We start from the raw sequence: 27,017 nt of genomic DNA on the forward strand, positions 1-27,017 counted from the left end.
CTCTGTTTATAGCAGATTAGATGTGTTGGATCTGAATAATAGAAGACTGAGGTTTGTCTTCAATAATGAGAGCTAAAGATAACACCTGCAAACGGACAAAACAGATTCAAATTAAGAAAACATCCTCCCTGATGTGATAAAATGCACTTCAGCTAAACACAAGAACTCACAGATGTGACTGGAAGATAAATAAGAAAGACTGGTTATGTGTTTTTTGGCAGTTGTAGGAAGATGCTGCTCTCATGAACCTGTAATCGCTCAGTGAGGGTTAATATGACGTTCAGCCTGCAGATGTCAGCAGCGTTTTCCTTTACAGCCGACGTTAAACCGCCTGATCAACCCTGCTGTTCGGTTCCTTTCTCAGGAACAACAATGATGTTCCTGGGTCAGTTTGACCTGCGGCATGTTTAAAAATGCCAGAAACCACAAAAGTCTCGGTAAACATTGTTTCTGTTTCATTGTAACTCCATTACTGAACATTTCTATCAATATTTAGCTCAGGGTGATCTTTAGCTCTCACAGATCATGGTTCAATGAGGATAATTCACTTGTTTTTCATGAAAAAAATGCATGTTCATTTTATATGTTGATTACACTTGTTAAGCCAAGCAGAAGAAGTTTCATGCAGAAAAAGATACTTTTAACATTTTTCTATTAGTAGTTTTTGTACTTTAAACATAACAGGAGGGTTAAAGATGTTGGGGGTTTGCAGCTCCTCTCAGATGGACTGTTGCAGTTCTAGTTGCAGCTGATTAATGCAGATGTTTCACTGCTGACCTCTAAAGGTCAAAGGACTGAACCTGATAATTCGACACATGAACACAAAGCAGCATCTTCTTCTGACTGGCAGAAACCTGCCGTCTGTGGCTCATTAATGCATCCCGACGCTGTTTGGTTTGAGTTTAACACAAAGCAGCAGCAGTTAAACACCTCTCAGGGAATTATTAGGAAGGGCAGAGGCAAACTGCTTTACTGTAAATACTTAACGGTGCGAGAAAAAACAAGATCCAGGAAATATCTGCAACCAAAAACCAAATGAAACTAAATCCACCCAACACTCGGAGGCATGGACATATTTTTGTTGGTTTTTACATATTTTTTATGGGTAGTTGTTGTTTTTTCTGGATTTTTTTCACCTATTGTAAAACACTTATTCCCAGCATATTTGTAGCTTTATTTTTACTTTTTGGGGGGCATATACAGTTGCAAGAAAAAGTATATGAACCCTTTGGGATTACTTGGATTTCTGCATAAATTAGTCAGTAAAATGTGTTCTGATCTCCATCTAAGTCACAACAACAGACAAATACAGTCTGCTTAAACTAATACAACACAAAGAATTTTATGTTTTCATGTTTTTTATTGAACACAACATGGAAACATTCACAGTGCAGGGTGGAAAAAGTAAGTGACCCTTTGGAATTAATGAGTGGTTGACCCTCCTTTGGCAGCAATAATCTCAACCAAACTTAGATGAAGATCAGAACACATTTTAGGACCAATTTATGCAGAAATCTAAGTAATCCCAAAGGGTTCACATACTGTTTCTTGAAACTGTATGCTTTTGCCACAGCGCCCTCTATAGGTTGTATATCTCATCCCATATGTTAAACAGAATCTGGTTTAATTCACATTGATGAGGTGTTTGTCACAGTTTTATTCAATACATGTATTTTTTAACATATAGGCTCAAATAATGAATTAATAATTTTATTTCATGGTCGTCTGCACTTTATTTGTCAAATAAGACCTTCTGGATCTCGCTTTTTTGCACTAAATGTGGACAGTTTTTTTATTATTTCTCTATTTGAAACCACTTTGGCTCAGTGTCAGTTGTTTTAAAAGTGATGTAGGAATAGCATGAGTTGACTTCTTCTGCCTGTCCTGTTGGATCCCATACAGTTCCACAGTGTAATCTGGAAAATAAAATGAAATTCAGACTCTAAGGTGCTTGTTTCTGGTCAAAAAAGGCAAAGAAAGCAAGGAAAATTCAGAGGAAAGTAGGATTGTATTGACTCATTAACATTGTACTGTTGCAAATAATGTTTGGGATGATGTTGCAGCACTTACAGACTTAAAAATTGAAAAGTCACTGCTTCTTGGCACAACAACAAGGCAGCTTTCATACTGAAACCATCATGTCAGTCATGTTTTTCATGTCAGACAAGCACAAGTAGCTTAATGACTGTAATTAGAGAGCATTAGTCGGGGTTTTCCTGCTCTGTGTGACCTCATTTGACAAAATCTGTGGATTTCCCTGACATTTCTGACCATTTGATTGACAGAATGTAAATTATGCTGCAGTTAATGACATCCTAAGCAATTAAACTGGTTAAATTAATTGTGATTATTCTTTGGTATTGCCTAAAACCTCTTTGGGAGGCTCTATGCAGGAAAAACCTCATCATCATACTGTAAATACATTCTCCAGGAATCACTAGAGCCCGTAATAATCATGATGTGTAGGATGTAAAGCTGCACAATTCTGGAAAAACGGTATTTTCTGTGATACAGAAAGTACAGTTCATTTTCACCAGACTGTTTGAATAACTATTTAGAAGGAATTAATCATTCTAGAGTGATTGGGCTGATTTTGTAGGGGAGTGGATCTGCATTAGTGATAAGAAAACTATCTTTAACAAGCTGGAAAAAAGCAGTTCAGAATGTTTCTTATGTGACACAGAAAATAAACAAGAAAATATTCACGTTTAAGAAGGAAAACCCTGGTCACTGAACTGTAAATATAGATTCTCTAGAAGACAAACCTCAGATCATTTTCACCAAATCGCTTGAATAACTCCATATTTAAAATAAAAATCACTCCAGAGCATGTTTAGCGGAATTAAATATCACCAAAAATAAAATATATAGCTTTTAAAAGCTGAAAAAAATGCATTTTGGAACCTTTTTCATGTGGCGTAACACTGACAAAGGTTCCTAAATAGTTACTTTTGCTTTGGATTTGCTTTGCAGAACTTCGTGCTGCTGATTTAAACAGTCAAATTAATCAGTTGTGCTGTTTTTAGTCAATATATTCTTTCTATAACTGAAATATTTCCATGCAACTTTCAGAGTTTCTGTCCAGTTTCTTTATCTTTTTTGCTGTGCACATGTGGAACTTGCAAGTCAAAAAACTTTGCATCTTTTAAATAAAGTTAGAATTGGACTAAATGATCTCCAGACAAGCTACTCTTGTAGATCAGTCATTTCTTTAGCAAAAAAAATAGTAGCAAAAAGTTAATTAGCACCAACTTAAAAACAAAAAATCTTTGTAAAAACCTCTTTCATGTGGTGTAACACTGATAATACTTCCTAAATAGTTGTTTTTTCTTTGGATGGCGTTCAGATTGGGTGTTGCAGAACTTTGTGGTGCTGTTTTTGATCAATATCCTTCTTTCTGTAACCAAAATATTTCCATGCAACTGGTTTCTTTTTGCAACTTTTACAGTTTCCCTCATGTTTTGTGATCATTTGGCTGCAAACATGTGGAACCTGCAGGTCAACAAATTTAGTGCCTTTTAAATAAAGTTAAAAAAAAACCTCCAAGAAGCTTTAAATTAGGGTAAATGATGTCCAGACGAGCTACTCTTGTAGATTAGTGCTTTCGTTTGCATCAAGCAGCAAAAAAGTTGTAGCAAAAAGTTAATTATCACCAAAAATACAAAAAAAGTCTTTAAAAAAATCTTTTTCTGTGCACAAATGGAGTCTGCATGTCAACAAACGTTGCGTCTTTTAAATAAAGTTTAAAAAATACCTCCACCAAAGCCTTAAAATGGAATCAATGATGTTCTACCAGAGATTTCTCTTGTAGATTCATCATGCAATTTTCTTTAGTATCAGGCAAGAAACAAAAAGTTGTAGCAAAAAGATAATTAGCACCAAAAATTTAAAAAAAAACAAAAAGCAAACATCTTTAAAAAGCTGAAAAAATCCAATTTGGAACCTTTTTTATGTGGTGTAACCGTGACAAAGGGTTCTTAAATAGTTGTTTTTGCTTTCGATTGGCTTTGCAGAGCTTTATGCTCCTGAATTAAACGGTCAGATTAATCCATTGTGCTGTTTTTGGTCGACATCAGTCTAATATTTCCATGCAACTGATTCCTTTTTACAACTTTTACAGTTTTTCTTCTGTTTTCTGATCATTATACTGTGCACATGTGGAACCTGCAGGTCAACAGAACATAAAAACTTCTTAAATTAGAGCAAATGATGCTCTTTAAAACAGACTTCTCTTGTAGATTTGTGATTTCTTTCGTATAAAGCAGCAAAAAAAGTTGTAGCAAAAAGATAATTAGCACCAAAAATTTTAAAAGCTGAAAAAAAGCAGTTTGGAACGTTTTTATGTGACGTAACAGTGACAAATTCTTCCTAAGTAGTTATTTTTGCTTTGGATTGGCTTTACAGAGCTTTGCGCTGCTGAATTAAACGGTCAGATTAATCCGTTGTGCTGTTTGTGGTTGACAGAAGTCTAATATTTCCATGAAACTGCTTTATTTTCGCATCTTTCAGAGTTTCTCTCTTGTGTCTTGATTGTAAGTGTGGATCCTGCAGGTCAACCAAACATAAAAACTCCTTAATTCGGAGCAAATCCAAAGTCTGAGTTGTTGAATCCTGTATTCCTTGCAGCCCTAATTGGGTGCACAGCCTGAGATCTTTCACAGTTTCCTGAGCAGCATCATTCCTTCCAGTGGTCATGAGCTCACCGTCACTCATGCATGTGTGGAAACGTTTGGTGTGTTTTGTGCTGCAGGCCGAGCGTCTGGAGCAGCGACGGCAGCAGGAGGAGCAGCGGAGGAAGGATCATCTCCGGACGGATCACCTCAGGTCAGGCCTGGATCAGGTTCACTTGTCACCGTCGCCCTGCGGTCGGTTATTGTGCTGTTTTTGTTGCTCCGCGGCGGATCTCAGCAGCATCAGGTGACACCGTCTGCCGACCTTTACAAAGGAAGCGTCTAATCCCCTGCCGACCTGCAGGATAATTATCAGCGGCGAGCTGCGAGTTCTGCTGGCAGGAAGAGGAAAAACAGAGCGTTGGAATCGGTTGTAAATATCAGAGGAAGTGTGACACCAGGTTCACCTCTAAAAGCCCTCGTTCACCTCCAGCAGCTGTAACTCTGCTCATGTAAAAAACAAGAAGTTATGCAACTGTATAAAGCAGGTTGACCGGAAAACTCTGAGCTAAACAGACCTTTTACAAGATGGAGAACTTCAGAGTGTCTGTTCTGAAGTTCTTCATGAGCTGCAACCATCAATACATTAGTTGTGAACTTTTACATTATTCTGCAACTATTCTGACATTAGATTCATTGTTTCTACAAGAAAAAAAAGTCTAAATTCTCTGATTCCAGCTTCTTACGTTTAAATATTTGTTCTTCGAAGAGTTCTGTGAAGCTGTGAATCCATTTATTCTTGTTTTGGTTTGTTCAAATCCACTAAAGCTGCAACAATCAATCAAGGAGTCATTTAGTTGTCAACTTTTATACAAATCGCCATTAGTTAGAGTGATTTTTTTCACAAAAAAAGTCTGAATTCTGTGATGCCAGCTCTTAAAATGTGAATATTTTCCAGTATTTCCAATATTTTCCTCTCTTAAATTTCAAATCACTTAAACCAATGCCAATTTGCTTAATAGTTGACAGCCCAGTGATCAATCGATTAATCATTGAACTGTCAACTATTAAGCAAATCACCATTGGTTTAAATGGTTTTAAATGAAAAAATGTCCAAATTCTCTGAACCTAGCTTCTTACATTGAAATATTTTTACTGTTAATCCAGTGTCTTTCCTCTTAGGAGTTCTGTCAAGTTGTGCCTCCATTTCTACTTGGTTTGCTTTGTTGAAACCCAGTAGAGCTACAATTAATCGATTAATCATTTAGTTGTGAACTATGAAGCAAATTGCCACTGGTTTCAGGGATTTTTAATGAAAAAAGTCTAAATTCTCTGATTGCAGCTCTTGTTTCTTTCCTCCTTTAAATTTAAAAGCCCTTAAACCATTGCAAATCTGTTTAATGGTAAAATGGAAAACTAAATGATTAATTGATTAGTAATTGAAAGTAATCGAAAATATTCACATTTAAGAAGCTGCAATCATAGAATTTCGTAAACTATATAAATATATTGGAATTGTGGACTAAACAACACATTTGTCATCTTGGAATTTGAAAATGTTTTGCTGTTTTCAGATTTTATGGACGAAACAAGTAATAATCCACAAATTAGCTGGTAATGATAATTAGTATTGGTTGCAGCTCTAATGCTAACTTACACTTCTTCCAATCCTTTAAAATTAGTGATTATAGTCAATAAATCTACAGATTATTTTCTGGATTATCAATTAGTAGTTTGGTCTATAGCATGTCAGAAAATGGTGAAAAAGTTCATCAGTGATTCCTCAAATGTCTTGTTTTGTCCAAAGACATTCAGTTTACTGTCACAGAGGAGGAAAGAAACCTGAAAATATTCACATTCCCCCCCCCCCCAGAAATCCAAATGAGTCCATTTATCAGCTAGGAACGATAAAAGAGACAAAATTGTCAGATCAGTCATATTGTCCTTAAACTTCTCATCTGTGACTTAAAATCATGTTTAATCAAAGTCACTTCATTGAACAAGTTTCTTTTTTTAAAAAAAACACCAAAAATAAACCATTTCCTCTAACCAGATCCTGAAAAAAACTAAAAATTCTGCGCTTCTCAACACAGCTGAGAAACCAAGGCTGAACAGCTGTAACCAGCAGTCATATTACAAAAATTCTCAGATTCTTAGCCGAAATGCAGGCAGCGTTCACACAAAGTTGAGAGGATATACGTATGGAAACTAATTAAAAATGTCAGTAGTCAAATATCTATAATGTATAGAGTCACCTTTTTTTTCAGTAACACCTGTGGACTTCTGGAAAAATGTTCCACGTCGATTCCAGTTTTTTTTTTTTTTTGGTTTAAATTTTCAAAAAAGAAATAACCAAAGAAATTCAACTTTTACTAATATTTTTAAATGATTTATGGCAGTTGAACTGTGTCATACACAGAATACATTTCTAAGTTCTCTCTACTTATACTGATGATTGTACTGTTTCCATGGAGGTGCAGGACTTTATATTGCAGTGAAAAATGAGAAAACAGTGAGTCAAAAAGTGGCAGGAGTAAATAAATACAACGCCCAGAAACTGCTGGGAGTTCAGAAGGTTAATTATTACTGGTGTGAACACGCTCACATTTGATAATTAGTGCTAAAAACAAGATACCACTAAAGAATATCATTAGCTGTCAGGTATTTAGTTTTCGACCACAGTCGTGCACAAAATTAAATTCAGGCCCGATGACTGCAGCAGATGAGTCACGTCAGGGATCACCGAGTTATTTACGGTTCATCCTGAGGGGATCGAAGCCGCATGTTAACCTGCTGGAAGCAGGTTAACACAGGAAGGCTCAAAAAAACCATGACAGTGGGCAGAATGACGGTCTTTTACCACCTGGGAAATGCCCATGACCTTTCTGATGCCACAACGCTCATCTTGAACGCACAGTTTCCCTTAAAAATGTGACCTACAAAGCTGAGAAACCTGTGACACAATATGAGAACAAATTTCTGCAAAGTGAGGCATGATTTTTAAATTCTTACCAGGTAAATATTGTGAGATTAAAAGTCAAAAATTAGACTTCCTATGAAACGATTATGAGAATATACACTGCCTGTCCAAAAAAAAGTGGCCACTTGGATTTAACTAAGCAAATAGGTAAGAGTCTTCCATTGGATTATTACTGCAGTGATGAATACATTTCAGTTGCAACAGCTTATTAGATCCTAGCTGATGCAGTGAGGAGCTTCTCATTTCTTAAACAACCGTGTTGGACGACATATCTTGTTGTCAAAGAAAGGATGTTAATCTGTCTCAGACAGATCAAATTATTGGCCTGCATCAAGCAAAGAAAACAACTAAGGAGATTTCTGAAACTACTAAAATCAGTTTAGGAACTGTCCAGTGCATCATTAAAACCTGGAAGGATAGTGGTGAACCATCATCTTCGAGGAACAAATGTGGTCAGAACAAACTCTTAGATGATTGTAGGTGACAGTAGAATTTGCGGCTATGTTTAATAGTGAAAGTAAGAGCACTTCAAAACGCACAATGTGAAGGGAACTCATAGGATTGGGACCAAGCAGCTGTGAAGTCCTAAAAAAACACTGATCAGTGAGGCTAATCAGAAAAAAAGACTTCAGTTTGTTTGCTAGCAAAAAGATTGGACTCTGGAGCAATGGAAGAAGGTCATGTGGTCTGATGAGTCCAGATTTATCCTGTTCCAAAGAAGAAGAGGAAGAAGAGAGTCAGATGAAGTGATGAACTCATCATGACTAGTGCCTACCAGCCTGTGGGGGTTAGGGTTATGATCTGGGGTTGGTCAGGTTCAGCAACGTTATGTTCCCAAAGAATGAGGTCAGCTGACTACCTGAATACACTGAATGACCAGGTCTTTCCATCAATGGAGTTTCACGTCCCTGATGACATGGACATGTTCCAAGATTACGATGCCAGGATTCATGTGGTCACATTGAGAATGAGTGGATCAGGGGGCATGAGACATCATTTTCACACATGGATTGGCTTCCACAGAGTCCAGACCTCAGCCCCATTGAGAATCTTCAATGGTTTCTGAGGTCTGGGATGTTCTGAAGAAGACTTTGTGCAGCGGTCCAACTCTCCCATCATCAATATAAGATCTTAGTAGAAAATGAATGCAACTCTGGACAGAAATAAATGCTGTGACATTGCAGAAGCTGATGCCATGGCGAACGTGTGTCGTTCTCAGAGCTAAAGATGGTCCAATGAAATATTAGAGTGTGCAAGTTTTTTTTGGGGGGGGGGACAGGCAGTGTCTCATAATTATAAGATCAACTGTTTAAAATGTTGATGAAATACATTTTTAAAAATCCGTTAAAATTGAGATTAAAAAAAGACCAAATTCTACAAAAAACATGGACTACAGAGCTGAGAAACATGCTTAAACTCTTCATGGTGAGCGTCTCTGACATTTAAAAACCAGTGGAGGAGCCTTTAAAGAGTTCAGAATGATGTATTTTATTGGACGTAGACACAGATTTTCGGTTTGTGAGGCCACTTTAAATCAATTACCCCGACAGCCGCGGTGTTTTTGGAAACGTGATACGTTGCCGACTCCGAGGGGAAATGGCTTGTCGAGTAGCATCTCTGGCTTCCTGTCAAGAGAAACAAAAACCGGAGACAGTGAAGATGTTTAGAAAAGACGTTCTGCAGACAAACAAACTTGGTCAACCTCGTCAGGCCTGACTCATGACTCTGGCTTTCTGTGTGCCTTTATTTTCAGGTCGCGGGAGGCTTTTCTTCAGAGGTTTGAGCGGCGAGATGTGGCAGCGTCCAGCAGCGCCGCACATACGTCATCCAGGGTGAGCCGGCGACCACAAGGCCTCCGTTGTGTTTGTATACATCGCAGCATCACACACGTCGGATCTCGGGGCTCATATCTGTGGCGTCAACTCTCTGCGGTAGTTCGCACCGACTGATCGGCCTCTCTCGCCTGTTTTCTGAGCAAACACTTTCATGTGCCGGGTTTTCATCGTCCAAGGCTTTAAAAGCGATGCTGCCTCGGCAATTATATCCTGGTCAGAGCCGGAGCTCAGCGGGATCAAAGGAAAACACTCCGAGATTCAGGCCTCTGTCTGTCCGTCTGTCTGCTGCCTTCGCTTCGGCTTCACTGTTTTTTCTTTCCTCCGTCTGCTTCCTTTTTTCTCCATTTCTCAGCCGCTCTTCCTCTCCGATTGTTGGTTTTCCTGGGAGGGAAGGAGGAGCCGAGGGCCAGCAGAGTTCAAGGGACTTCCCAGAGTTCACAGCGAGCCGAGACGCAACACGAGTTTCTGTAGAACAAACTGGAATAACCTGCCATGGTGAAAGTACCTGCAGAGAAAAAGAAAAAAAGCCCCAAATTATCAACAAACAATCACATTCCTTACCGGTTACATAATGCAGTATGGAAACCAAGGTCTGCCTAGTGAAAAACATTAGAAATGAAAAAGTTAGACAGTTAAAGTTTTGACTTCTCAATCAATAAAGTGAGGTAATAAGGAATGTTTATGAGAATACATTTGAAATGTAAGATCTACATCTATCTAATACAAGATTGTCTGTTCAAATTTAGATGAAATAAGCACAAAAAAGAGATAAAAACGTTGAAATTGTAACAATAAGAGCAAATTTTAAGATAAGGAGAATTATCAAATTATGCAACTTAAGTGTCAAAACTTTGACCTGTTAAGGAAAGAATTATGAGATAAAAACTCCAAAATTAGAAAATTTACTGATTCAATACTATTAAAACTGACTTAAATCAATATGAAAAGGTCATAAGTCCATAAAAGTCATAAGTAAAACTTGCAGGATACAAAATGATGAGATAAAAATAAATTATAAGAATACATATAAATATATATAAGGATACATTCTCATAAGTACATTATGAGAATGTATCAGAATTATAAGATTTATTGTTCAAAATGTTAATGAAATATGCAAAAAAAAGACTTAAAACTTTAAATAAAAAGCAAATTTTAAGATAAACAGTCAAAACACTGACTTACTAAGAGAGGATTATCAAATACTGTAAAAGAATACAGCAGAAAAATAAGCTTAACCATTCAAAATGTTGATGAAATAAGAAAAAAAAAACATAAAAGCATTCAGATTAAGGTAAAAAGAATAAATTATGAGATAAAAAGTCCAAAAATTTCAACTTATGAGAAGAGGAAAAGTCAATATCATATAGAAGATGCAAGATAAATTGTCAAACCTTTGACAATGGAAGTAAGAAATTTTGATATAAAGTCAAAATTTTAAATTCAAAAAATGTATTCACTTATTCAATACTATGGTAGGAAAAAGTTAAAATGACAAAAAAAACAAAAGGAAAAAAATGCAAGATAAAATGTCAAAATGTTAACTTAGTAAGTAAACACTGAGCTAAAATGTTAAAAAAAAATTGACCTAACAAATGAGATTTTAAAAAAGTCAAAACTATATGTATATATAAAACTATCTGACTTACAGTTGAAAATTATACAATATAAAATGAAAAACAGCTTTAACTCAATAAGTAAAAACTAAGAATTATGAGATACAGTCAAATTAGAAGATTACACTTCAAACTTTTGGCTTACCAAGTCTATAATATAATGAAATAAAATGGCTAAACTTTGCATTTGTAAGTGAAAATTGTCAGATAAAAATTCAACAATACAACTAAACCTGATTATTTTGACTGAAAATGTTGACTTTTTAACTCATAATTCAACCTGAATTATCTCACATTCATGTCTTTTGAATATTTTAAAATATGGCATTAATGGGCCTCCATAGGGAAACCACTTGCTCTCACTGTAAATGACTTTGGTCTTAATCAGCCTTCTTTCTGCGGTAATTGCTGCTATAAATCCTGGAATAAATGGCTGCTGTAAATCTTGAAAGTGAAGAGGTCACGGTTATTCTTAGCTCAGAAAACATACGTTTATTGGAGAGTGTTGACAGCTTCTGTTGGAAAGTCAGACGTGTTGCTAATAATAATAATAGCGTTGGTGTTCCTCCACCCAGTGATGTTAGAGCCTGAGGACACTGTTTCCCTGCTGACTGACAACACTGTCAAAGCTGCAAACACAGTTCCATCTGTGGACAGAGGAAATATTTTCTTCAGGGGCTTTTCTCGTTGTGGTGCTTTTTCTCACATCGAAGACCTGATGCAGACCTTTTACAAGACAAGTGAAATGTGTGTGTCCATAAAACTGTCAAAACAAAGGAAATATGAATTAGACTTGTTGTTAACTTGTTTGGAGTGAATAAACTAGGCTGTGTAGCGTTGTCGGAAGGTGGCGCTACAGGCTAAACTGACTGACTGTAATGATATATAGAATATGTACTACTATGTAGTACGTCAGTATCAGGTTAAGTATGTCCCAATACATACTAAACCTGGGAGAGGGACTGTTGAAAAAAATCTCATTTAATCTGGACTTGAGTTCACCAGAAGGCATGTGGGAGGAAGTCAGCTGGAAGAAGGTTCTTTGGTCTAATGAGGTCATTTTTTGTCCATCAGACTTGAAACTATGTTTGGGGGACATCAAACACTGTATATTAGCATAGTGGGGGCAGCTTCATAATGTGAAGCATGGTGGTGGCAGCATCATAATGTGATGCATGGTGACGGTAGCATCATGATGCGAAGCATGGTGGTGGCAGCATCATGATGTGGAACATGGTGGTGGCAGCATCATAATTTGAAGCATGGTGGTGGCAGCATCATGATGTAAAGCATAGTGGTGGCAGCATCATGATGTGAAGCATGGTGGTGGCAGCATCATGATGTGAAGCATGGTGGTGGCAGCATCATGATGTGGAACATGGTGGTGGCAGCATCATAATGTGATGCATGGTGGTGGCAGCATCATGATGTAAAGCATGGTGGTGCCAGTATAATGATATGGAGCATGAAGCTTGGTGGTAGCAGCATCATGATGTCTAAATGCTTCCTCTGGTCATGTTAAACAGCAGGTAGCTCAGGTTGATTTACAATACCTGAGTTGTGTATTAATGAGGAAAATAGTACCGGCAGATGGTAAATATTTAATGACTTGGATCTCATCTTTGCCGATTTATACCATATGGATTCTTTTAACAATGGACACATGGCTGCTATTATGACTTGGTTACATAATCCATTGAGCCACAGATAAAATTTTCCAATTCACTATGATTCATCAGACAACTGGAACCTCCGCCTCATGTCCATTTACAGTCATAGAAGTCTTTGTCATGGTACCCCTTTACTAGCTAATCCCCCCACCACGCTTCATGTTTGCCAACATGAACTGCCTGTAGCTGGAGGCCATTAGGCACCACAAAGGTCTTTGTCATGGTGCCCCTTCACAACCTAAAGACCCACAATGCCTTCTGCTTGCCAACATGAATTGCTTTAGTCTGAGTAATGTCTCCTTTGGTCACTACAGTGTTAAAAAGGAGGTAGTTCAGGTTGATCTACAATACTTGAACTGTGCATTAGTGAGGAAAATAGTATCAGCAGAAGGTAAATATTTAATGACTTGGATCTTGTCTTTGCAAGAACTTCATCTGGGCATTATATGAATTCCTTTAAAAATGGACACACGGCTGCTATTGTGGCTTGGTTACATAATCCATCGAGCCACAGAAACTTTCCTGGTTCGCAATGATTCATCTTGCAACTGTAACTTCCACCTAGTTACCAAAGTCTTTGTCATGGTGCCGCTTGGCAACCTAAACTCCCATAATGCTCTGTGCTTGCCAACATGAACTGCCTGTAGCTGGAGGCCATTAGGTGTCACAAAAGTCTTTGTCATGGTGCTACTTTGCAACTTAAAGTCCTACAATGCCCTCTGTCAACATGAATCACCCATCGAATCTATAATACGTTTTCGGACATGTCTTTGCGAACATCCTTCATTTGAAACACAGCTAGCAACAGAAAGGAAACGAGACATTATTAGAACACTCTAGAACCAGTTACAGTAATAACGAAGTGTCTGTTTTAAGGTGTGACCGACAAATACAAAGATTAAATCGATGATTCAGGTCAGTGAATGAAGTCATAGTTTCACACAGTAACAGTAACTCTCCTTATCTCACTTCTTTCTTCATTTCATTTCATCACCTCTTGTGTCTTCAACTCTCCCGTCTCCCCTTGTTTTATCTCGTCCTCGCCTACATTCTTGTTCTCTTTTTGTCTTTTTCCTTCCCGTCTCATCTCGCCTCGCTTGCCTCCAATAGTTTCTTCCCTTTGGTTTTTCTTTCCTCCCCTCTCCACTCCTTCCCTATCTTGCCTCTCCTTCCCTCCGCCGACTCTCCCAGGCTCTGTCAGATAGACGTCACAGATTAGGAGATGAAAAGCTTTGCGGTGGCGGAGCAGCAAAAGTCAAACTTCTTGATGTGGTTCTGACCAGGACCCTGGGATCTGTTGTTCTTCCAGCGATGGCTCCATAAGACAGACTGATCTCCCTCCATATCCTCTATTTGTAGGCGTGTGCACATGTGTGATGGGTGTGAGTGGGAGATTTGATGCTGAGCTTTGATGCTGTTCACACAGGTGGGCTGGTTGCCTCCCTGAACCCAGTAACTCTGCTGGGAAGGAAAACACAAAGAAAATAAGGGAGAGAAGTGTGAGAACAGTGAGATATTAGAGTTTTTCTCTCAGTAAAAGTCACAGTATTGGTTCTACATTCAGCAATAACATGTTAAGAACCTTGTAGAAAGCTTTGAAAGCTGTTTTTTGTTTGCCCTTGTCAATGTTAACTCTCTGAACTCCAAGAGGTTTGTGGCGGTATTTTTGTTTTGTTTTTGTATTTGCTCCTGTCACAATTGTACTCACTGTGGGCTAATCTTTCACTGCAACATAAGCTCCTGTACCTCTATGAAACCTGAATGGAAACTGCTTTGTGTCTAGATTTTTTTCATTTAGTGTGATTTTGAAGCTCATTTTGGTTGTTTTGTGTCTGGTTCTTGTTTTTTGTCATTTCCTGTCTCATTGTTCCTGTTTTTTTTTTTTTTTGTCTCATTTTGGCCATTTTGTATCTCGCTTTTATTATTTTGTGTTATTTCATGTTTCATTTTGGTCATTTTGTGTCTCGCATTGGTTGTATGTGCCTTTTTTGTGTCCTACTATTGTTGTTTTGTGACTTTTTATTCCCTGTTTTGTTTGCTTTGTCTGCTGCTTTTCTAGTTTTGTATCTCATTTTGGCCATTTTGTATCTTGTTTTGGTTGTTTGGTACCTTTTTCTGACCTACTATTGCTGTTCTGTGTCTTTTTATTTCTCATTTTGTCTGCTTTGTCTTCTGCTTTTCTAGTTTTGGATCTCATTTTGGTCATTTTGTGTCTTGTTTTGTAGTTTTGTGTCATTTTGTGTCTTAGTTTTGTTGATTTGTGTCATTTCGTCTTTATCTTTGTTTTGTCTCTTGCTTTTGTAGTTTTGTATTTCATTGATTGTTTTGTATCTCATTTATACCTCGTTTTTGCTGTTATGTGTCTGGTTTTGATCATTTTGTGTCTTGGTTTTGTTGTTTTGTGTCATTTTGTGACTACTTTTACTCTTTTCGGTCATTTTGTATCTTGTTTTGGTTGTTCTGTATCTGGTTATTGTAATTTTGTGTAATTTTGCGTCTTGGTTTTATTGTTTTGTGTCGTTTTGTGACTACTTTTACTTGTTTCGGTCATTTTGTGTTACATTTAATCAACTTTGTCTCTTGCTTTTGCAGTTTTGTACCTCATTTTGGTCATTCTTTAACTTTTTTAGGTTATATTGTGTCTTGTTTTTGGTGTTTTATGTTTTGTTGTAGTCATTTTGTGTCTAATTTTTCAGTTTTTTGTCATTTTGTGTCTCAATTTGTTTGTTTTGTCCCTTGCTTTTGTAGTTTTGTAATTTTGTACCCAATTTTGATCATTCTTTAACTCCTTTTGGTAGTTTTGTGTCTTTTTGTTATTTTACATCCCTTTTAGTGATTTTGTGACTTACTGTTCATGTATTGTGTGACTTTTACTTGTTTTGTCTCTTGCCTTTGTAGTTTTGTATCTCATTGTAGTTGTCTTATGAAAAATCTGGTTTATTTTTGGAAAAATTTGCAATGAGATGTTAAGTTTAAGCTTCGATGTGATAAAACCAAAAGTCACACATGATTCGTTTAAGGACTGTCAGAGAGTTGAGGATTCACAGATTTTTGTTTTTACAAAAAGTTTCTGGCTCTGATACAAGGCGTAATACATGGCGTACACATAAAGCTGTCATAATACTGTAAATACACAGTTAAACTCAACATTTGCTGAGAACTAAATAATCCATTATCCATGGTGGTCATGCCTGCTGATAAAAACCAGCACAGACTATAATTCCATGTCACTTTAACTATAGCTCCAAAAGCCTCTTTAGTGGTTATAATTGAATACTGTAGAACCTGATAATAACCTTTACTGCGATAAGATTGTATTTTTTATCTTGTTTTCACTTTCCCGAGGGAACATTACAATGTAAGCTGTTCCGCTGTTGACCAGACTTTGGTTTGATTTATGTTTATTGTCAGGGCGAGGACGTGGAGAGCAAACAGAGAGCGAAGGAGTCGAAAAGAAGTGAGAGAGAAGTGCAGCTGGAACACCAGAGGTATGAAACAACACTTGTACATCTCCACATATTTAGCTTTAAAAAGCACAGAAGTTGGAAGAAACAACACTTGAGATCTCTGAAGGAGAAGTTGGAGCTAAATAAGGCAGAAACGGACTCGGCAAGATTAATTGTTTGTTTTGTTCATCCCTTTGGAATAAAACCAGCGTAGAGCGGCCAGGTCGCTGAATGTTAAGTGGCTGCGAGCAGTTTACTGACCTCACTATATTTTAGTGGGTAGAGGAGTTTAAAAAGCTGTCAAACACTGCTCGCTCACCGCCATTTGGAGCCTGCAGGCGCGTCAACTTGGAAAGTTTAATGCAAGCCATTTTTATAATTTGACAGGGTGAACTCGGACTTTCTGGACAAACTTGAGGGTCGAGCCAGAGGGAGCGAGACGAAAAAAGAAGCAGAGCATCCATTTGTGGCCACGGAGAACTTTAAACCAGAGACGACAACTGGCCACGTCCAGCTTCCTCACCTGAAACCAGAACCGAGCTGGACTGAAGGAGCTGGTGAGCTGATGTGTGAATAAATAACCCCCCAGTCTGCTGATTCTCACGCCTTTTTTTTTTTTTTTTTTAAAGCCTGGCACAATGCTGGTTAACCAAACCTACATCAGACAAGCGTTGCCCACCTCATCCTTTTTTAAGGGTATGCTGATTGTGTGTTTAGTCTGCGTTAAATCAAAGGCTTTACGTGCGTCAAAAATGCAGGCCGGAAGTTATGAGTAGTGAAACAGTCGCTCCTGGCATTTAAATCCTGCTGATACATGTGGGAAAAAGTGCGTTCATAGGTGAGTAAGAACGTTTTTTCCCTACTATTTCCTGGATATCAGAGAGTGAGTTTGCAACCCGGTCGCAGAGATCACCAGAGCTGGACACTCGCATGCTGTATTATTAAGTCAGTCAGGGAGGGAGTTTTTCTGGAAACCAGGCAGCACTGACAGACTCTGGGCCTGCAGCCAGCAGACATACCAGAAGAATCAGCTCCACCCTTTAATAATTCACCTGTATTGACACCTGACTGCATGCACGTATGTGAATACCTGCAACTCACAGCGCAAAATGTCAAATTCATTAGCTGCTGCACAGGAGCATATCCTGCTACTCTAGCTGCACGTAATGGAACTCATTGTTCTCGTTCATTGTTCGTGAAGTTTGTTTAACTTCAGTGTGCACAAGCTGACAGGGATTTAGATTAAGAAATGCAAAGAACAAGTGTTTTAATTATTGAATTATCACTCCGTCGTCATCTCAATCAATCAAGAACTCACTCTTTGTAGGAATAAAATTAATTTTTCCAACTACAGTTTAGTGATGTGCAAATTCAGAAATAGTCATGTATAAGCAGTAGAGAGTGGGGAGTAACAATAATAAACACATCATTTTCAATGCCAATTCACACTTTCTGCATCCAAAAAGGGTACACATGATGTAAATTTAGGCATCTATCCAAATCTGTCAGATTCCACACAAGACCAAAATTTGTGACCATGTCAAATGTACATACTGCAAGTACACCAGCTGCACATGTGCAAGGAAAACTGTGACGACAGACTCTCCAACGTCCATGCTTTTATAATTCATCACTAACAGAGTTGGAATTGATGTAGATGCTGCAGGACTTTGGAGGTGCTTTGATTTTCACATTCTTTCCATTGGCAGAACCCAAACATGGTTGTAAAATCTCCAGGTATCCTGTGCTATGTCAACCCACTGTGTTTTACATTGTAACTAGCTGTTGTATCCTTAAAAAATGCAGTCATATCCTTTCAGAAACATGCACAGGAGACTTGAGTGTGTTTTATATGAAGGGTAATGCAATGATATTAAACCAATGAGCATCTACTGTAGTATGAAGTCATATGTAGTCTGTATGACTGATGTGAAACCACAAACTGTCACATATTGTAACAATTCAGGCGCTGCGTTGTTGCAAACTGTCAAAAAGAAAAGATTCAGAGTGTAAACAAAATGTAAAAAACAAAACACCCATTACAGGGTTGAGCAACATGTTAGGATTTCGGTCACCATTAGTCCCACATCCGGTGATCGGCAATATGTCAACTTTTGGCAAAATGAATGACAATAATAATAAATGAATAAAGTTGTTTGTTGAGCTGCAACCCAAGTGATGCAGCCCTTTTAGACACTGAAATTTGCAAATGCCTCATCTGATCAAAATTTAAAACCCATGGTGAAAATCACAACTTTTTTCATATTTTTTTGCGTATTTTTTCCTCAAAAAACGGCTGCAACGATTATTTGTTTATCAAAATAGTTGTTATTTTTCCGCTATATGACTTTATCAATCACATTGAGCATGATGCTATTTTTCTTGTTGATACAAACTCATGTGTTTCTTCTCTAAATTCCATTTATTCATCTATGACAGGCCTCAAACTCAACTCAACAACATCTGGTTGCTGTACAGAAAAGTCCAATCACATTGAGGCACACATTTAAAATCTGGAAAAACTGAGATGTTTGGTATTGGATTTGACTTGTTACTGACAGGGGAAGAGTTGAGGCATCAAAACCGGTCTTGGTTTTCTTAAAATCCAGCTCAAAACCCAGATTACAAAGCGTCTCGTCCTGCCTCTCCGGAGACTATCATTCTTGATTAGCTGCCATGTGAAAAACTCGCCACAGCCGGACAACTTCACTCGTCTTTGAGGTTAAGGCTAAAATACCCGAGAATATTTCAAATCTTCAGTCTTGTGGGCACAGTTCTGCATGTCACAACGCCACAACATCCTCAGTCCATGACAAACCGCCGCCTGTATTTCACCAATATGATGATCATGTCGTTCTGCTCTGCCAAAAACTGCCCAAACCAATCCTGCCTGGTCGGTTGACGGCCTTCACTTTCTGTCCCTCACTGTTTTTTCAGTGTAGCATTTCAGAGTTTCTGGCCTTAGAACCGGTCCAGATCATGATGGACAGAACCACCAGGAGTCTGATTCTGGACGGTGTACCGAGTAGTTTCAAGTTGTCTGGAAGAAATTACTGCAAATCCTCAAATCCCCTTTTTCCTCTCCCTTCTTTTAGTGGATTTTCAACCAAACAGCAAAGGAAAGAGCATTTTGGCGATTGACTGACAGACTTTGGTGACGGACCTTTATCAAAATAAACTGTCCATTTTAAATAAAAAAATCTACGTCTTCACAGTTTAGGTATTTTATCGAACAATTTACTGTTATTTTACAGATTTTCCTTCTTTTGTTAAATTACAGATACTATTAAAAAAGCAATGTTTAACCATAAAATTACACAATGTGTTTTATTGTACTTAAAAGGGTAAAAATCTAATTATACATATTTGCCATTATGTGAAAAAAAAATTATGTATATAGACTGAAAAAGTACATTTTTAAAGTGTTATTTTTCAGATTTTCCCTGTTTGGTCCCTGACATTATTTATAGGCAAAACTATAAATAATGTCCACATTTTTAAAAAAATCTATATTTTCACAATTAATTAATTTCTCTTACAACATTTGTCTATTTCACTTTTTTTTTTTACTTTATGTAAGTGAGCAAAGACTTTAATTATTTTACATTTATTTGATGTTATTTGAAAGTATAAATATTTATATTAAGGGTTGTGAAATAGTAAATAAATCTCAACTGTTATTGTACAGATTTTCTACTGATAAAAACTCGTAAAAAATTAATTTGCATTTTGACTATCAAAAAGGAGCAAAACTATAAATAATGTCCACATCAATATTTTTTACAAATTGTAATTTGCCATTTTACAAAGTGTGACTGTAAGATTACACAGTAACTAAAAGCAAAAAAAAATTAAATTAAAAAAAAGTTTCATTTACGCATTAATCATAAAAAAATGGCCAAAATTGTAAATAATGTCCATAAAAATCTGTATTTTCACAGACAGTAATTTGTTCTTTTACAACATATCACCACATACCTTTTTTTTTACTGTATATTTACAGGTATTTGCTGTTATCTGTAAGAATATATATGTATATTAAGGATTGTGAAATGGTAAATAATTTGAAATTGTTATTTTTAGGATTTTCTGAGTTATGTCAAAATACAGACAATATCTAGTTAAAGTCACAGAATAGAAATATTAATTTACACGTTAAAACAACAGGTCAAAACTATAAATAATGTCCACATCAAAAAACTGTATTTTTACAAATAGTTTTTTCTTCTTTAAAATGTTTAGCTACAAAATTACACTGTTTTTACAATATTTAAAATGGTAAAAAATATAATTATTATGTAGAATTTTTTATAGTTGTTTGATTTAGTATATTAAGGACTAAAAAAAGGAAATTTTTAAAGTGTTGTTTTGCAGATTTTACCTATTTTGTTAAGTTACAGATAAAGTAAAATCACAGAAAAATTAAGACATTTACATGTTAACTTTAATTTAAAGCCAGGAAACAAAAAAGGTAAATAATTTCCAAATTAAAAATCTTTTATGACGTTTAATTGTAAAAATTACAAAAAAAATCATTTTTTAAACATTTTTTTCCCTAGCACTCTTTCTGCCAGATTTTCACCATTTTTTTCCGATTTTTTTAAATTTTTTATTTCTTTTACAACGTTCTATTTGATCTACACAGAGAAAATAATAAAACTCGTGATGTCAGACCTCCAACTGTACATCAGAGGTGATATAAAGTCCTGTATGTGAGGATCATCAAAGAACTCAGCTCCTCGTGGGAACAATAAGGAATAAATCGTGCTTTCCATATGTGGGTGATTTGTTTCCTGTGTTTCTTTTTCAGACTCTGAGCCTGACTACAACTGGGCTTTGATAAAACTGACGAACAGGTTTCCAGACTGCAGCAAAGACTTCCTTGAAGACATCCTCCAACAGTGCAACGGTGATTACGAGGAGGCCTTAACGCTTCTCATCTGCTCGCTCAGTTGAATTTTATGCACCTTCAATGTAGGAACACTTGCCTTGATGTTGTGTTTGATACTTTAAGAGATGATTCAAATGAAAACATACAGCTAGATCTGGAAATATTTGAATGGTGACACATTTTGCATTTTTGTGGCTGTGAGCACCACCACAATAGACACAAGGGCAGACTTTAATGGAATGGGTTGAACAAAATATCGCTCACATGAAACATTTAAAAAACTTTTCCCCAGAATCTCCTATTTTCACGGGCTTAAATGGATCTGGGTAATAAATAAAATGTTCATTCTTAATAGTCTGTTGAAAATCCTTTGCAGGCAATGACTGAAGTCTGGAACATGACCAAAGATTGGGTTTCCCCTTTGTGAAGCTTTGCCAATACTTTACTGCAGCTGTTTTCAGATTCTGCCTTTAGTTTTGTCTTTAAGAAACAAAATGCATGCATGTATGGGGTTGAGATCAGGTAATTAACGCACTGACTGCAGAAATATTCCACTTCTTTGCCCTCAAAAACTCCTGGGTTGGTCTCGCAGTATGGTTTTCGGTCATCTGTACTGTAAAATCTTGCCTTTCCATTTATTCTTGACTAACCGCCATCCAAACATTAGCCACAGCGAGGCGATTTCACTAGGTTAAAGCTAAAATATCCAAAAATATGTCAAACCTTCAGTCTTGGCAGTGCAGCTGTGGGCACAGTTCTGCATGTCATAATGCCACAACATCCTCAATTCATGACAAACTGGCCTGGATTTTACCACCATGATGATGATGTGTTTCTGTTCTGACATACATATAGGGATGTACTGAATCTGAGCAGACACTATACACTATATACTTTTACACTTCAGAATTCATCCTGCTAATTCGGTCTTCTGTCAGACACTAACACCCATGATCCTTTGCCACTAGAAGCCAAGCATGTCCACCAAATCACACTGCCTATGCTGTGTTTTCCTGCCAAATTGTTTGCTTCCCGCCATTCTGGTGCAGGTTACTCTTAGGTTCACCTGTCCAAAGAATCTTGTTCTAGAACTGGTCTGGCCTTGTTGGATGTTTTTAGGTAAAGTCTAGTCTGTTTTTTGTTTTTTTTTCTTTTTAAGGCTTAAAATTGGTTTGTACCTTGTAGTGAACCCTCTGTGTTTGCGCTCATCAAGTTTTCTCTGTGATAGGCTTGGATAACAATATCTTTACCTCCTGGAGACCATTCTTTGCTTGGTTTGATGTTTAAATAAGTTAGCTTATTCTCCGTTAATAATAATAATACTTTAGGGTCTAATGTTAATATGTATTGTAGTCAGATAAAGTTGCATTTTTTGTCATCCTTGGTAGGGTTTCAATCCCTAATGTTGACAATACTCAGGTAAACAACACTGTAGGCTATTAATCTCAATATTTGATCTTGTTGGGTTAAATTGTGATGGCAGTTTTATGTCTAACGTTCCCACTGGTGAGTCCTCTAGATGGGACACAGAAACCTTCAAATTATTGCTGACCATCTGCACTTTAAGCCCATAAATGTTATATACCTATAACCACTAATGTATTTTTATAAACATCTCAAATGATACAAATTGTGTCGGAGTCCAAATATATATAGACCCAACTGTAGAAGTTCTACCTTGGTGGTGGATGAGCGTAAGCGCATGCGTTTAATCACTGATACATTCTTGTACAATATTTATACTTTGTGATTGCACTGTAAAAATGTGAAAATTAGGAATTTCCATGATAAACCCAATGAATTGCTGTTAATAACTTAACCGTGCAAAAAAACATATCAACAGATTAGACACAAGAATAAGAACATGCAAGTCAGACATTGCATTTTACATTACCTGTAGTTACTGGTTGAACCACCAGGGGAAACTTTTATTGTTTAATGAGATGAAATGCTGCAGTTTGTTTGTTTAATACTGCAGCAATCCAAAGAGTTGGACACTAAGAGTACATGCTTTTCAATGCTGACAAGCAGAGAACATTGTGAGCATTTAGTTAGTAAAGGGGCACCACGAGAAAGAATTCTTTGGTAGTTAATGCCCTCTGGCCAGAGTTAGTGTATCAACACAAGTAGGGAAACTTTCCTATCATCGAGTAACTAATGCAACAAGGCCAAATTTTGCACCACACATCACGTTTGTGGTCAGAAAGCGCTTAATGAATGGAATGTGCTTAATATACATTTGTTTAAATGATTAATTGATTAATAATGCTGTAAATACCCTCAAATTAAGGCTGAGCATCTGCACCATATTAAAGCCCATGTCTGCTATATATAATGTATGTAGCTGTGAATATATTCTATAAAAAGCTAAAATAACAAAGATTGTGTCAGTGTTCCAATATATATGGACTTGACTGTATAAGTAGATGAAAGAGCTGGAATTAGTCAGTTCTACGTTGTTGGTGGTCGAGTGTAAACAACAGCAATGCCAACAGATACCTACAGAGTAGAATGTGCTTTGTGTGATCTGTTTTCGATTACGCTATTAATCACCGACTGTTTGGTGTCTTGTATCTGTCTGCATGCACTGGTGAGTCATGGCGGGTTTCTGGCCTGACACGGAGCTGAATTGATGTTCGTTTTCACCAGTTTGGTTGAAGGTCATCGCCCTGACTCATAATCTTTAGATCATATTTGGTTCTCTTAATTAAAACAGTGTGTGCAGATGGGGGAAAAAAGAAAAGCTCTACCCAAATACACAACGCGTTTTGTTTTTTTTATAATCAAAGTCGTGTGTGATGTCTCTAGAACAAGACGACAAAAGATATAAATCCACTCAGGACTCTCTTCAGGAAGGCCTTTTGTGGTTGGTTTCAATGCAAAGTCATGATGACTAAAGAGGGCAACGACAAGAAAAAGCCTACTTGTTACCTCTGTTCATCACAGATTAGGTACAGTAGCTACGTCAGTCTGGGTTTCAGGTGTTCAGTGGCCTCATACCTCACTGAAGAAACAAAGAGCAAATAGTAGTGCAACACAAACAGCTGAAAATCCCTTTCTGCTTTGGCATGAAGTGTTTTGTGACTTCATTTCTTCCTTCAATTGATCAAATCAACACGTTAACAGTAGTTCTCTTGTGACAATAAAGGTAGAAATATATTTTTACAGGGCTGCACAGTGGCGTAGTGGTTAGCACTTTCGCCTTGCAGCGAGAAGATCCCTGGTTCGCGTCCCGGCTTTCCCGGGATCTTTCTGCATGGAGTTTGCATGTTCTCCCTGTGCATGCGTGGGTTTTCTCCGGGTACTCCGGCTTCCTCCCACAGTCCAAAAATATGCTGAGGTTAATTGATTACTCTAAATTGCCCGTAGGTGTGAATGTGTGAGAGCTTGTTTGTCTATATATGTAACCCTGCGACAGACTGGTGACCTGTCTAGGGTGTCCCCTGCCTTCGCCCGAGTCAGCTGGGATAGACTCCAGCCCCCCCCCGCGACCCTAATGAGGATTAAGCGGTGTATAGATAATGGATGGATATATTTTTACTATTTAAATTTCCTGGAAATGTCTGTAATGAGTGCCAGGAAAACAAACTCCTTCCCTTAAACCAAAGTAAACAGTAACTCAATTCAGACTTGCTGTGATCTGACCTAGAGACTCTTACGGTTACTGATGTGAAAGATTCTTCCAAGTAAACCTTTTGGGAAATGATTAGAAAAATACCAATGCACATAATTACCAAGGTCTTTACTTCCTCAATGGCCAAAAATGAAACTAATAGTGAAGTATGAGTCATGTAAATTTAAAACAACAGCCAATGTGCCACAGTGCTTTCCAGTATAAAACAACCTAATTGGTGTTACGAATTAACCTAAAAAGTTTCGTGTTTTTATGGTGTAATTGTGAGCATGAATGGGTTAACAGAATATTGTGACATTTTGGAGAAAATATTGGATTTTGTTGAGCATTGTGTGGAACAAAACTTGTTGGTGACTAGTTTTTTTAGCATAGGAAAAGCCTGGAAAGGAGGGGAAAAACACAGAACTTGTCATTCTTAACCCGCTGATGCGCAACATGGGTCAAAAGTGACCAAAATCCAATGGAAAATGAGTATCTCCTGAGCGACACTGCGCATCAAAGGGTTAAAGTAGGCCTATACCTGAATATTCGACTATTCAGATCATTTTTTGTAGGTACTCAGTTCTCAATTTTGTGTTTCAGATATTTGTTTTTTGTGGCTTTTCAATAAACACATCTTGAAAAAAAATATTTGCCAGCAAATTCTTGAACTATCTTTATTTATACTTTATTATACATTACCTGCAGTGCCTTGTTGCACCACTAAGGGGAACATTTTAACATTTTACTGCAGTTTGTGTTTAATACTGTAATAACCCAAGTAGTTGGTCACTAAGACTACATTCAATTCAATGTTGGCAATCAGAGAGCACTGAGGGTGTTTAGCAATGGGCACCATGACAAAGACTTCTGCGGCTGTTAATGACTTCCGACCGCAGCTCATACATTCATAAAAGTTTGAGGTCACTTAGAAATGTCCTTATTTAAAAAAAAAAAAAAAAACAACTTTTTTTCCCAATGAAGACAACATTGGATTAATCAGAAATCCAGTCTAGACATTGTTAATGTGGTAAATGAGTTTTCTAGCTTGAAACGGCTGATTTTTAATGGAATATCTACATGGGGTACAGAGGAACATTTCCAGCAACCATCACTCCTGTGTTGTAATGCTAATGGTGTTGCAAAGCTAATTGATGATTAGAAAACCCTTGTGCAATTATGTTAGCACATGAATAAAAATATAAGTTTTCATGGAAAACATGAAATTGCCTCGGTGACCCCAAACTTTTGAACAGTAGCACATATCCAAGACAAGTAGGGAAACCGTTCCATAACTAATGCACTCAGACCAATTTTGCAGCACATCACATGTTAATGTACATAATTGTTTTTTCTATTAATTGATAATTGATTAAACATGCTGCCGAATATCAGTTAAGAAAATAAAGTTTGCAGCCTTAAAGCAAATAATTGTGCATGAGGTGTACTTTCCACATGGTAACTGTGTAGACACATGCCACAAAGTTAGCTAATGCTAGCTAGTTTACCAAACGTTACCTACATATCAGGAAGGTAGCTTCAGTTGATCTATAATACTTCAGTTACAGTTCTGTTACCAACACTAATCTAATCTGAACCACAACAAACTCTTGCAAGACACAGTCATTCACGTGTTATTTGCTTTAGCCTGAGCTAAAAAAGTTTTGAATGCTGCACTTTAAATTGAATAAATATTCATAAAATAGAGTTTTCTTACTTTGCTGTAGAAAACACTCTATTATGAGTAAAAATCTTGCATGAAAAATCCTACTTAAGCAAATTTACAGAAGCTAAATGTTAGATTATTGACAGTGAGGCATCAGTGTCAGCAGCATTTTAGTGTTGTAGTTGCTGCAGCTACTTATATCCAGGTTTATACACAGGAACAGCAGATAAATCTGACGGCTCCAAACATGGTCAGCAGGAGAGGAAAATTCAGTTCCACAAATCTGTTTTCAGTTTTTCTCTAGTCTTTAAATTTCATTGAGAGATTGGACCATTTTGTTAAAACGAAACCATGTGAAAAAGAGAAAAATCACTATTTGGTGGAGCTGTTAACTCATCTGAAATGCGAGCCCAACTGCTTTTCGGAAGAAAAGCCTGGGGACCACCAATTTAATCTTTAACTATGTGTGGTATTTTAAAAGCTTGTTATATTATCCACCAGATCTTCATGTGGAAAGTAACTACGGCACAGTGGAGTACAAAAGTGCAGTATTTCCCTTGGAAATGTCGTAGAGTACCTCAAATACAACACTCGAGTACATTTATTCAGTTACTTGACGCCATTTTAGGTCCAAACATGACAATTTTGGACTTCAGTTGGGCCGAAATGAAACTTTTGATGACGTTGGAA

At 37.1% G+C, this 27,017-nt stretch overlaps 1 protein-coding gene and 1 long non-coding RNA gene across 2 annotated transcripts in view; one reads left to right on the forward strand and one right to left on the reverse strand.

Moving 5' to 3' along the window:
• epsti1 (epithelial stromal interaction 1) overlaps positions 1 to 25,312 on the forward strand; it is a 28,739-nt gene extending 3,427 nt beyond the window's left edge. Inside the window, exons 6-10 of the mRNA XM_055015633.1 lie at positions 4,751 to 4,824; positions 9,344 to 9,422; positions 16,123 to 16,199; positions 16,545 to 16,714; positions 20,968 to 25,312. Of these exons, the coding sequence (XP_054871608.1) occupies positions 4,751 to 4,824; positions 9,344 to 9,422; positions 16,123 to 16,199; positions 16,545 to 16,714; positions 20,968 to 21,113 (546 nt within the window). The 3' untranslated portion in view covers positions 21,114 to 25,312. The remainder of the gene's footprint in view (positions 1 to 4,750; positions 4,825 to 9,343; positions 9,423 to 16,122; positions 16,200 to 16,544; positions 16,715 to 20,967) is intronic.
• LOC129350105 (uncharacterized) lies at positions 1,990 to 14,160 on the reverse strand. The gene is made up of 4 exons (XR_008603346.1): positions 13,706 to 14,160; positions 11,532 to 11,688; positions 9,133 to 9,930; positions 1,990 to 5,002 (listed from the first exon to the last, which is right to left on the reverse strand). It is a non-coding gene; the product is annotated as an uncharacterized LOC129350105 (long non-coding RNA).
• Positions 25,313 to 27,017: the final 1,705 nt, after the last annotated feature.

Source organism: Amphiprion ocellaris, chromosome 11 (assembly GCF_022539595.1).
Source record: "Amphiprion ocellaris isolate individual 3 ecotype Okinawa chromosome 11, ASM2253959v1, whole genome shotgun sequence".
In the NCBI taxonomy this organism is placed as follows: domain Eukaryota; kingdom Metazoa; phylum Chordata; class Actinopteri; family Pomacentridae; genus Amphiprion; species Amphiprion ocellaris.